This window comes from Chaetodon trifascialis, chromosome 23, assembly GCF_039877785.1.
Source record: "Chaetodon trifascialis isolate fChaTrf1 chromosome 23, fChaTrf1.hap1, whole genome shotgun sequence".
In the NCBI taxonomy this organism is placed as follows: Eukaryota; Metazoa; Chordata; class Actinopteri; order Chaetodontiformes; family Chaetodontidae; genus Chaetodon; species Chaetodon trifascialis.
Window position 1 is genome coordinate 17,578,961 of NC_092078.1, and position 13,296 is coordinate 17,592,256.

The 13,296-nt window shown below is 41.9% G+C and overlaps 1 protein-coding gene across 1 annotated transcript in view; it reads left to right on the top strand.

Moving 5' to 3' along the window:
- Positions 1-12,653, top strand: part of LOC139351156 (uncharacterized) — a 29,060-nt gene extending 16,407 nt beyond the window's left edge. Inside the window, exons 22-29 of the mRNA XM_070992891.1 lie at positions 1,467-1,668; positions 1,796-1,929; positions 2,061-2,197; positions 2,572-2,720; positions 3,112-3,318; positions 3,470-3,564; positions 7,619-7,743; positions 12,371-12,653. Coding sequence (XP_070848992.1) covers positions 1,467-1,668; positions 1,796-1,929; positions 2,061-2,197; positions 2,572-2,720; positions 3,112-3,318; positions 3,470-3,564; positions 7,619-7,743; positions 12,371-12,618 — 1,297 coding nt within the window. The 3' untranslated portion in view covers positions 12,619-12,653. The remainder of the gene's footprint in view (positions 1-1,466; positions 1,669-1,795; positions 1,930-2,060; positions 2,198-2,571; positions 2,721-3,111; positions 3,319-3,469; positions 3,565-7,618; positions 7,744-12,370) is intronic.
- The last annotated feature ends 643 nt before the right edge of the window (positions 12,654-13,296 follow it).

The window sequence follows — 13,296 nt, forward strand, 5'->3', positions numbered from 1 at the left end:
TGGCCCACATGTATTTTATGTCACAGATCATCATCATTTCACAATGAATGAAACTCTAACACTAACAGGGGTACACCTTACAAGGATAGCTGCACAAATGTGTGCTTGTGTGTGTGTGTGTGTGTGTGTGTGTGTGTGTGTGTGTGTGTGTGTGTGTGTGTGTGTGTGTGTGTGTGTGTGTGTGTGTGATTTTGTCAACACGATTGCATCACAACTGTGCAAGTTTCACAGGTGTGTAGCTGAGATCAAAATGAAGGCCAAATTTGAAGCTGGTTGTGGTTGTGGTCTGTCTGTTGAGTACTGAGTACTTATGTAAAAATATTAGCAATCACCACTGAGTACTCATGGGTTGGAACCTGTTTTATACGGTCTGGTTGGAATGTCAGCATGTTGACAGACGTGACAGTTAGCCTGATCTCATCGCTAGTCATAATGATGATGGTTATTATTAGAATTAATGTCATTAGTGTCCTGGGTTTGGATGGAGTTTACTGCCCACTCATACACTTGTCTGTTTCAAATGCTACTTTTTCAGAGATTTCGTGGAAGCTTCACTTTTGCAGTAACCCATAGAAACAGTGATAGACTGTGTTTTGAAATTGAGAAATTTTGTTAGCAATGTTCCATCACTGTTTTGTTGTATAGAATATCACATACAACTCATCGTACTCTTAGACCATTCACAGTATTCAATATTTATTATCCACGGTAGATTGGTGACATCACTTTTTTCTGTAGGCCAGTTTTGTTGTACTGAAGGCTAAAGTGACTGCACCTTTAGGTTGCCACCTTATCTACTTGGGTCTGGCTGGCCAAAATGGCACACACTCAGTCAGCATGGACAAAAGCATTGATTTACAATAAAGTGACAAGTAACAACATCTTTAAATATCATTAAACTTTATCTGCATTACATAACCACATGTCCGCTATGGGTTTAATACAAGACATACTCCATTAACAAACTTATGAATTGTGATTATCGCTGAATATTAAGTTCACACTGTGCTGTGCACACTGTTAATTATGCTATAACAACAGCTATTAACTATATTTTTGTAGTATAGAAAATATTAGTATTTACTTATTGATAGGGTAATAGTTTGTTCATTGTGAGACAAAAAAACACCAAAATTCCAATTGTCGTAATTCCAAGGTGAAATGCAGAAAACATTATCTCAATATTCAGTAAGGATGCCATGAGACTAAATAATTTAATTATGCTCTGCTCCAAGTCTGACCCCAAACCTGCTGTATGCGCTTTGCATCAGTGGGGAACATGAATTTTCTGTTTTCTCACGGGAATTTTCCAACCTGAGGAGAATGAAATATTTCTTCTGCATTGAACTGTGTAGTATTAATATCAGGATCATTGCTTTCCATCAAAACTGACACCTGATGTGCCATACAGTCCACATTTGTGGCGTTATCCTCCTTTGCTGGACTCTGGCTCCCTCTGCTGGCAGGTATGCTGTGTGCCGCTCCATCAGAGCTGGGACGGTGTATGTGTGGAACTTGACCAGACGGCGTTTCATCTGCCGACCAGTCAGAGTGGAGCACGGCCTCTACAGCAGTGCTGATGTGGTGCTCGCCCATGAGTTCAAACTTTATATCCTGACAAACAAAGGCACAGCCCACAACATGGACACCCCCTCCTATGGTTTCCAGGTCAGACCTTGATGTTAATTCTGTTATTTTTATCTACTAATATTAAGTACACGTGTTCAGTCGGTTCTGAGCTACTGAACCATACCTCCTCTCAGAGTAACACTGATACATCATGTCTGACCTCCAGACCCTTCTGGTGTATGATTTGATTACGAGGAGCTATGTGAGGAGGCTGACTGGGATCACAGTTATTCCCTGTCCTCAGCACGAGTACCGTCTTCTGGAGGATGGGCGGACTCTTCTGGGCCTATCAGAGAACAGGTGAGAGTTCATGTGAGACACACAGGGAGCATGGAAAGTCTTCAATTACAGGCATATTCATCATGTGGCCCTTCAAAAACCCATTTTAGCAAAACCTCAGTTAAATTTGCGTCTGTTCTGTGTTTCCGTAGAGATCAGCTGATCCTTTGGGATCTGCACTCTGGCTCTGTCAAACATAAGATCAAACCATCCCACAGAGAGTCACTTGTGAACAGCAGCACTGTCCTGGACCTGCAGCCTGATATGACACCACACAGGAAGGCAACATGTGAGCTGCCTCATCCTCCCTCTGTAGACAGATATTTGTCGTCATGGTGACGATGGAAAAATCTGACTCTTTAATGCTCAGTTTTTACTGTGGGATATTTTATAGAGTGCAGAATCAGTATCTACAGCCCCTAGATCACTTTAATAGTAAGTATTTAGTGCCATGATAATATCCCTTCCATTAGTGAACTGTGGGGATATAAAAATCGTCAACCCATTCTTTAATTTGAAGAACTAAATAATGGATGCTCTGCTGCTATAAAAACTTCTTGCAGAATCAGTCTCTAATATCTGGTTAGATGATAGCACGGGTCTGGATGGGTCACATTCTGCCTGTCGTGCTATGTGAGTTTGAGTGCTCTTGCTCTGCCACAGTGATGCCGTGGGACATTCGGACAGAGAGCCAGTCTGCAAAGAAGAGGAGGCTGGAGAGGGAGGCACAGAGGGAGAAAGAGGCGATGAGAAGGCTGGACAGAGAGAAATACAACTGCATCGACCAATACCTCCTCAGTGGAGACGAACAAGTATCTAAACTCTTATCTGCAGAGAATATTGCCATGTTGTTAGGCTGGTAAAGGGGCATTGTATATTTGTATTATTCTGCACACTTGAAACTGTGTTTTAAGACATTTCTGCCTTTATTTGATATCAACAGTAGAAAGATGACAGGAAATGCAGGAAGAGAAAAAGCGATGGCAACCAACATAATATTTCTGGACACTTTACTGTTGAGATGATTGAAAATGGACCTAAAACCTAGACCCATCAGTGTGATGGACGTTATGTGGTATCAGTGCTGCCCCAACCAGCATGTGGTTTCTACTTATTCACTTGATGTGTTTTAGATAGATACATAGATTTGGAGATTGTTGTCTTTATTACATCAAGTAGTTGTACCACTCCTTTGTTTTGTAGGTGGTGGTGTGCTCCTATTTTGCTCACCACCTCAATGTCTTCAGCGTGGTCTCGCAGGAACACCTCTACACTCTGGAGGATAAAACATCCCTGCTGAGCCTCCACACTTCAGCTCTTACCTACACTGGCAGCCACCTGGTGCTGACCAACTACAAGCAAGAGCAGAGGAGCCCTTGTATCACCCTGTGGGACCTGCACAAAGGAGCAGTGGGTTGTCACTGTTGGTTTCAGTTTGCTTGAACTTCAACTGTTCTGTTTTAAATTAATGCATGACCAAAATCAGCAATTTGTGATGGCCTTGTGGATGATTTGAGATCTCGTATTAACTGCATGTTATGTTTTACACAAATTCTTTTAGGTGAGGAAAAGACTGAGGAACGAGGCTGGAGTTTGTTGCGTTGCTATCACAGACAGTGCAGACAGAGTTGTCTTTGGGGTCACAGGAAGCAACAGGTACAGTATGTGCGACATTTAGTCTTTCAGTTGTATTACAATTAGTCATTTGGCAGACGCTTTTATCCAAAGCGATGTACATGTGAATTCACACACCGAGTATCGGGGGCATTTTGGGGTTCAGTATCTCGCCCAAGGATACTTCAGCATGTGGACTGCCGAGGCCAGGGATCGAACTGCTGACCTCCTAATTGGCAGACAACCACTCAACCTCCTGAGCCACAGCAAAGACTTAACAGCCTCTATCTTCCTGCAACTGAACAGATAAGACTGAGCTTTGGACCACTGACAAATCAAAACACTTGTACACACAAATTTGGTTCTAACTTGTACAAATGAGGAACTCCTGTAAGATTTACCTCTGATTCATCCTTTACAAGTAAGATAAGACAACTCAGTGATCAGACAGTCACACACTGATACACACAAATCCTCGACACTTAAAACACGTGACATCAGAAAAACAGCATATAAAACTGTTGCATTACTGCTACATGTTGCTCCATCTACTCCAGCATTGTCATGGCATGTGTGGAAACATACCAGATGATAATGTTCCTGAATGCAGCTGCATGTATGAATAGTGAAAATCACTAGAGGTGCCTGGAAGGTTACCCCAGTCACCTCAGAGAACAATGTGTGAAAGAGGCTCATGGCTGATGAAATGTGTCATTGAACAGGTTGTGGTGCAGAGCTTTGAGGTCGTCTTTGCCTCACAGCTCAATGAGTTTGTGTTTGTTTGCTTTCCATGTCCTTAAAGCTCTCACCAAATGGCTGAAGGAGTTTTAATTTTTCTTTTTTTTTTCTTAACATATTCAGATGTCATAGCAGGAGTAGGAAAATGCACAGGGTTTCCTCTTTCCAGCTGCACTTGTCACAGCTTTAATTTAGCTTCAAATGGTTTCACATTTTGAAAGCTTATTTTCAAATCCCAGTGTTGACAGGTATGTAAATCACTCAGGTGCCTGATATCACTAACTGTTCACGTTAGGGTTTTTCCGTCATTTCCATGAATTCTCAGAGATGAACCGACACTTTGGAACAATTTTATGTTGTCAAGTTTGAGCAGCTCCGTAGCTGCAACAAGGCTCTCCTTCACCCACTCTCCATCTGAATGAGGTCTCAGCTTCTTAGCTCTTTGCCTGGATAACAGTTTCTGTCAGAATGTGGTTACTTGATCCAGAGGGATGTGTTAGTCTTCCTGTTCAGTGGTTCCCAACCTTTTTTCCTTGAAGCCTCCTTGCCTTTGTCCAAGACAAGGCAGGCCCCCCAACTCCTACCCGCATGCACGCACTAAAAGAATAAAGTGATTAACTACAAACTTTTATTTGCAAAAATAATAAAGAAAAAAGAAATAAAAAAAACAGCAGTTGTAGGTTTCTGTTCTTATCCTCCTTGTTTTACACTGTATATAGACATATTTCTTCCCTTTTTATGTCATCAGGTATATCTCACACACACACACACACACACACACACACACACACACACACACACACACAGTTTTCTTTCTTTTGCAAATATAATTTTTGTAACCTCACAACCTCAGTGCAGACAGAATTATGTGCACCCCCTGCAATCCCTGGCGCCCCCCGCCACCCCCACCCCAGGTTTGGAACCACTGTTCCAGTTTATGTTATTTTCTTTTATTGCAGAAAAAATTTGATTGCTGTCTTGAGATTTTCTTTTTTTCTTTTTTGTATTTATGAATTAGCTCAGAAGCCTGATCAAACGGTCTCGTGGTCTGTTGGGCTCATTCAGGCCTGTGCTGATCTCTCTACACCACACATGCACTCACCCACTTGTGGAGAATATGATGACACATCTGACCATATCACTTCGATGGATTTTGCACCACTGAACTCTCAAATGTGTATTCATCTTTGGAATGAGGGATTCATGCACTGCAGCTCTGCTACATTATCCCTCTCTCTGTGATTGACTCTTCTTACTGACACAGTCTGATCACGTCCTGCATTGACATTCTCAGTCACCTGAGGAAGACTTGCTCTTCTGTTCTTCCTGACACATCGCACTAACGCACAAGCACCACAGCCATCAAATGTGCGCTGCTGACCACAGTGTCCGACCCTATTGACTGATGTTTTCTAGATTTAAATGCAGATGTCAAGAACGGTGAGTTGAGTAGTCTCTGCAGCTGAAGCTCCTGCCATCTGTGCCCCAACAATGACCCCTCTTAGGCACTTAGATCTTTTCCTCTTGCCATCTTGATACAAAATAAGAATAAATTGGGGCCCACTCAGCATTTTTATACATGCCACAGAGCATGGACGAATGTTAAGTGCTTAATTGCACCATGCAGAGCACCTGTGTGTGCAAGCATCTGCATTCATTATGTTTCTCCATTCCTTTATTCAGGTTTTTCCTTTACCCTAATTTGTCACCTGTCTGTATTTTTCTCATTCAGTTACAGAGCCAACACCTGTTTATGTTAGCATGTGTAAGAGCTATTGACAGTATTAACATGCATATCGATATTTAACTGTGTGCTCTTTGGAACAGCTGTCTGGATGAAAGGTCTCCGACAGGACTGGCCACACAACCTGGAATCATATCACTCTGATGATGACAGTCTGACATCTGATATCATACACATCAGGCTCCAACATCATCTGATAGAAATCCTATTTATTTTCAGGCAATTCTTACCAAATTTGGTAGCTGTTAAATCATTTATTTTGCAATTTTGAGATTTGAGAGTGGCTGTATTTTCACCTCTTTCTTATTTTTGAAGTATAAAGTGAAGTATAAAATTCAGCCCTACTCCCCATCCCAGTAATGTTATGCTGTCCCTCGCGTGCCCTGTATTTCGTTTCATTTCTTCAAAGCGTTCTAATATATCAGAGGATTATCCAGCTCCACTTTGCATGCTACTGTAGTTCTTCACAGGGACATTGTGCTCAACAGCAACATTTACTCAGATAATGAATTCCACACAACAGCTGATGTGTGTTCACAGCTGCTGCAGGGGAAACAAAGGTCGACTGCAGTGTGAAGCTGCTGGGCTGCTTGCAACACTGACATATCTGAACAAAGATCAAATGTGGAGAATGTTTTCAGCATAAAACTTTATTCTTGACCATGACGGCAATATTTTAAAGAATAAAAACAATGTTAACTGAAGGTCCATTCACTACTGTAGCTTTATCTGGAGCATTTGACTGCATCTAACAGTGACAGTGGCTCACGTAACCAAGATTCTATCATGGTCAGGTGGTGGCAGCTGACATACCTTCAGGACAAATACGCAAGCTGTGGACTGTGCGATGCAGTTGAAAGCTTTGGAAAAGGCTAGTAAGTGGGCCATTTGTTGTTGTTTGTTGCTAAACTGGAAGACGAGTTTACTGAAAACTTATTCACTGACAATGAAATCTATGAGCTTATACCAAATATTGTACATACTGAGATGTCAGCTGTTGTGTGGCAATGACTGGTAATTTGATAAATGGACTTTTAATTACTAAAATGGTAAAAGCTTCAAGGTGGTTCCATAGACTGTGTAATAAACAGTGGATGGAACCACTGTGATGTCACCCGATAGTTTGTGGACTACCATTTTGCCATCTTTTTTGAGACCCGGAAGCTCCATCCACTTGTTATACTCTCTATTGGTGAATAAGGGCCTGCAGTTAATTTTCCTCCAGGCCCTCCATTGGGTAAATCCCGCCCTGCGGTCACCTTTCACACTCTGTTACTTTTCACACCACAGTCCAAACACCTACTGTTGTCTGAGATGGTAATCACAGAATCAGAAAAAGCTTTATTGACAAGTACGATTTTACACATACCAGAAATTTGTTTTGATGAATGCAAAAAAGAGAATTAAAGCACAAAACAAAACAACACGCACCAACACACCGAGGCAGCTGTCCGCGGTGCCATCTTGATTGTAATCATGCTAATCATGCAGGCACTGCAGCAGTTTGCTAATCAGATAAACCCAATAGTAATTCTGTACTCAATTTTAATTGTTTGCATGTGGAAATGCTGTCTTGTTTGTAAGAATTAGTGTACTCCATGTTTGCTCTGACAGGCTAAAAGTCTGGGATACCATCAACAGAAGCTGCAGGAGCATCTGTGGCTATGGGAACCTGACGATAGAAGTCTCCAGTAAGCTGTACATGACGGAGGGAGGAAGCAAAGCCATTCTGCTGTCAGGTAGGAAACACGACTAAGAGTTATCAATAGCTCCTTTAAGGCAATTTAAAGATTTATGTGAACTACCTGTGACTGAGGTGTGTGTTTGTCTTCACCCTCTGGTGCTAAAAACCAACTGTTTCCTCAAGGCTCTTTCACATTAAGGTGCCATTTTACAGCATGTGAGTATCAGTGCCGTCCCAGCCTGATATGTACAGTTATTTTAATTTAATGGACCTCCCAACAGCTCATTTACATACTGTTATGATTTTACTCTATTTGAAACAAATCACATTAAAGCTGCAGCATGTAAGATGGAGTAGAGAGCAGACTTAGCCTGAAAATTTGAACCAACACAAGTTCACGTCACTCCCCCTCCCTCTCCAATGCACTCATGCCCTGCCTCCAAGCCCCTCCTCCCTGCAGCGTCTGCACGGCTACCGTGACAACCAGTAACATTAGCCTTAGCATCGGAAACAAGCTAACTCTGCCCAGCCGCTACATCACAGTCGCTAACATAACCTACGTGCTGCGGAGTGTTACTGTAACAATCACCATATTAGCTTTATGGTTATTTATGCTGTTGTTGGCAGTGGCGGTATGGGCAGTTTCCTGACGCCACTCACAGAGCTGTTTGACTGAGCAGCAGCCTGCAGTATGAGCAGAGGGAGGGGGCGGTTCACAGCGTGTGTGAGTAGTGATTGACAGATCTCAGACACTCCCCCAGACGCTCCTGTGGCTCTGATTGGTTGTTTTTTGTTAGGCACGGTGGATTCTTGCAAATCGCTGTAGGAGCAGAAGCAGTGGCATAGCCAGGATTTTTGCGGGTGGACTTTTGTGAAGTAGTATGGGCCACTATTATTTTTTTTTACATATTTTTTTATTCCAATATAGGCAGTAGGCCTACAGCAATTGACTCAAAAATAAACAACACGTCATTTCATCACAGATCAGACGATTAATGGCAAACAATAATGGGCTACATTGATAAGTAGATTATACTTTATTCATCCCGGGGGAAATTTAAGGCACGACATACATGCATGCATGTGATTTTAACATCGAACATAAAGACTTGTCAAATAGCTAGTCAAGACCATGGAGAAGAGAACCATATAAAGTAGCCTGGGCAAAAACACGTACACCAGACTAACGTTGTAGGTGATTGTCAGTGCTTTGTAAACATGTAAAAAAAAAAAAAACAGTCAGACAGCCTGAACCCAAAACATGGATTCTAGTTCTACAAAACAAGTTCAACAAACATTTCAGGGTTGTTCAATTCGGTGTGTGTGTGGCTGATTGTGAGTGCTGTGCGTGAGAGCGTGCGTGAGTACGTGCGTGTGTGTGTGTGTGTGTGTGTGTGTGTGTGTGTGTGTGTGTGTGTGTGTGTGTGTGTGTGTGTGTGTGGGAGCGAGAGAGAGAGATGAACTCGGAGCTAAATCCGTCCCGATGGCAACTGAATTGGGAAGAAAATGGGGAGGGTGGAGAGAGAGAGATGCCCACATAGCAGCCACCCACATAGCTTTACCCAATCATAATGAAGCACATAATATTAAAAATGGACAAAAGAGCATTTCTGTAAATATTTGTAACATAATGATACTTTATTGAAACAAAATTGATCTCACACAATTTTGTATGATATTATTATTGGCTGTTTTTTCATTCTTTGAATTTCAAGTTAATACCGGGCACTTCTGATAGGGTTGGCCAGCTGTCAATCATAGTGGCACTGGCCCACATTGGCCCTTATGTGGCTACGCCACTGAGCAGTAGGTGGGACCAATAGAGCCGGGGTTTTTTTTGTTTTTTTTTCACAGATTACATGTTTCATGCACTGCTGTCTGGGCATAGGGACAGTTTTAGCAAATATGACAAAAATTACTTTATACAAGTTACCTACTGCAGCTTTAAAGGGTTGATTGAGCCATATTTTTGTAGAAAGAAAACATCAGCCTGATATATACAGCTATTTTAAGTTAATGAAGCTGCCAACAGGCCATTTACGATTTATGTGCTGTTATGCTTTATTATATTTGTAATTGATCACATTAAAGGGTTGATTGACCCACATTTCTAAGAACAAATCATGGAGAATTCCAAGTTTATTTTAATTTGGGTGAACTGAGTCATTCATGCTAAAGTAATTACAAAAGAGTTGGAATCAGTTTTTCTCTGATTCTTATTCCCGGCAGCATTAAGAGGTGTGTGAATGAAAAGAATTGCCTCTGTATATAGTAATTTTCATTGTTACTGGCAGAGCCGCCTCTCCTGGAGGGGATTCAAATTGCCATTATTTCAGGGTTTTTTTTTTAATGATTGTGATTTAAATTGCAAGTATTTTCTATAAATTCAACTCCAGGCCAACATTCGTGGTTTACATCATTTTAAACAAGGCACTGATTGTCCTGTGCCAAGAATATCGGTAAATTAATCATGCGTCCGCATGTACAGAATCAGACGAGATAACACAGTGGCCTGTGTGTTCAGACGAACACTTCAGAGCTTCAGATCTTTGAGGCTGATTAGCTTAAAATGATGACATGATGTGCTGAGGTTTAACAGGAAATTGTTATTGATGTGAGGCGACCACCTAAATCATTTGTGCATCTCACAGAAACATCTATTAGCTACAGCTGACAGCTGTTATTAAAGCTGCTTAAATCAACGGTGGCCAACTAACACTTAAAGGCCCTGATTAGAACTATCCTCAGAAGGAAGGTGGGCAGAGATTTATTGAGGACCATGTGACCAACACCGGATCACACTGTGTCGCAGCAAAAGTTGAGCCTGGTTCAACTTCTTTACAGGACAACCCTGCACTTCTGTGCCTTAGCCCCCTGCATTGGCACCCCCGCTGTGCTGCTGGACTGGTCTCATTCAAATGAATGAGAGGCCTGTGTTTTTCCATGCAGAGACAAAGCTGGTCTAACCACGGCCCTGGAGTCCTTTTATGTTCTCTGTGCAGCTGAGCCAGTTGACTGCCTGCTGACTTGCCACATGAATGGCATGAAAATAATTTACTGTTATGCCTCTTTGCAATGTTTTCAGTTCTTTTTTTTTTTTTGGAACCAAAGGCTTAATTTCTGAAAATACAAGGAGATATTTCAGAGTTTCAAAGTTGAACATCCAAAGGTCAAACAGTAGCACACACACAGATCTTCAGGACAATATTGATTCATCTCAGTTTTATCAATTTATTTTGGCCACGTCAACAAACATGCTGACCCGCTCAGACATTTTGTCCCCTTGGCCTTCATCAGGTCCCACAGTCATGTATATGTCACCTTAGGGAGTTAATTACAATGTGACCTTTTCATTTAATAATCTGCTTACTCCTCCATGCTCTGATGAAGACCGCTAGACTGCGACGTTGGTGAAATTGAGATTAATCAACTTTGACCTGAAGATCTGAGTGTATACTATGAGTGTGCATCCTTCAAAGATCGAACTAGTTATTTTAGAGTGACTTGCAATTCCAGCTGTAACCATTATACAATAACACTTTTTAAGTACGCAGATGATATGGCCCTGGTAGCCCACCTCACTGACACCTTGTCCCTGACGCAATACCAGCAGGAAGTCCATACCCTGGTCCAAACCTTTGCCGAAAGCTCACTTGAGCTGAACATCACAAAAACCAAGGAGCTCTGCTGTGGGTCCATGGGGAAAAACCCAGTGGATCTACTTGTACCACTCAACATCCAGGGTCAGCTAGTGGAACAGGTACAGAGTTTTAGATATCGGAACAGAAATCGACACCTGCCTGTCCTTCACACAACATGCTGACTCTGTCTACAAAAAGGCACAACAGCGTCTCCACCTGCTCAGGAAATTGAGAAGTTTTAACATCAGCAAAGACATTTTAACACTGGTATATAGATCACTCATTGAATCCATTCTCAGTTATAACATCTCATCTTGGTTCAACTTTCTCACTGCCAAACATAAAGCAAAACTCTCCCGGACAATAAATCAAGCCAGCAAAATAACTGAAACATCTCAACATCCTCTCTGTGAACTGTACAGGCGCTCAGTGATGAGGAAAGCCACCCTCATCACTGGGGATCCCTCCCATCCCCTCCACCACTCCTTCATGCTGCTGCCATCAGGCAGACGCTACAGAACCCCACTGGCCCGGAAAAACATTTACAAAAATCCTTCATCCCATCTGCAATAACTGCCCTTAATAAGAACTCATAGACTTTTTCCTTGTTTTTTGCATTTGTTTGTTTTTTACTGTTGTTGAATGTGTTTTAGTCAATGTGCTTGAGTGTGGTTCTTAATTATGTTTTAATGCTTCAGTGAGCTGTTTTAAAGATGCATTTCTGTTTTTACTCGAGACAGACAATAAAGAATCTATCTATCTATGGCGGGGTACACCCTGAACCGGTCGAGCTGTCAGGTTGAAAGAACTCTGGGAACGGTATTGTTAAAACAGACTTGCTGTTACCAGCAGTGACCAGGTGCTGCCTAATCATCTAGAACTGAAACCTTCAGAATTACCGCACATCACCACTAAAAATCTACTAAAAATCAGCCTAAGAATAAAAGTATGCCCATTACTACCTTAGGAAACATCTTCACTGTCATATCACACACAGCAGAATGTGTCCATGTGACTGTTTATGTTGCTGTAATAATCCAGGACAGTTGAGCCTGTGGGACCTGGAGGCATGCAGCGTCCTGTCGGTGCTCTCTCTGGATGCACATGTCCGCTGTCTGAGGCTGCTTTGTGGACGTGACGCCTGCGTCCTGCTCGGCCTCAGCCACAGCCCGGCCCTCATCAGCGTCAGGCCAGCATGCAGGACTGGCAGCTCAGCAAGTCCAGTCTCTGCCGATGGAGACCTGTTTGGAGAGTCCAGCAGCAGTGAAGAGGAGGAGGAGGACTCATAGGGAACACTCAGTGTTGTCCTGCTCACGTGATGGACAGACATCAGAGTGTGAAGTGAACTACATGACAGAACAAAACTCAATAAAAATATATTCATTGTTGTGCTGATAAACACCATTAAACTGATATATTTGTGTCATAACCTATGAATGTTTCTGTATTCCATTTGCTACCCAATCATTTCTGTAATTATTATTTATGTTCTTAAGATACATTAACATGAAAAGTTGCTGTTTAAGGTAACAAAGATGTCCTAATATCAAACCTGGACATGACAAATTCTATCATGTCCATGAAAGTTCATGAACATCAGCAAATGTTCAAGTTCTGATGTGCATGACACTGATCGACTGGATCTGAGGGACAATACTCATAGTTAGCTCCAACATGATCCACTAGCTACAGACCAGTTTGTTTGTTTGTTTGTTTTTTGTATCACTGAGTGTAAACTAAATATTATACACATCTTAGTATCATTCTGCACATTCAACAGTCCCCAAAATGACAAAGTTGAATCTAAAACAATTTACTAGTTCCACCTCAAGCAGCTCCAACAGTAAAATGCTGCTGAAACATGAATACATCAATATTAAAAATCTAATAATATCAAATAGAATCACACATCACTCACTGCTGAACCAGTACTTTTACCTTGAGACTGATAACACTTCTGTGCTTTC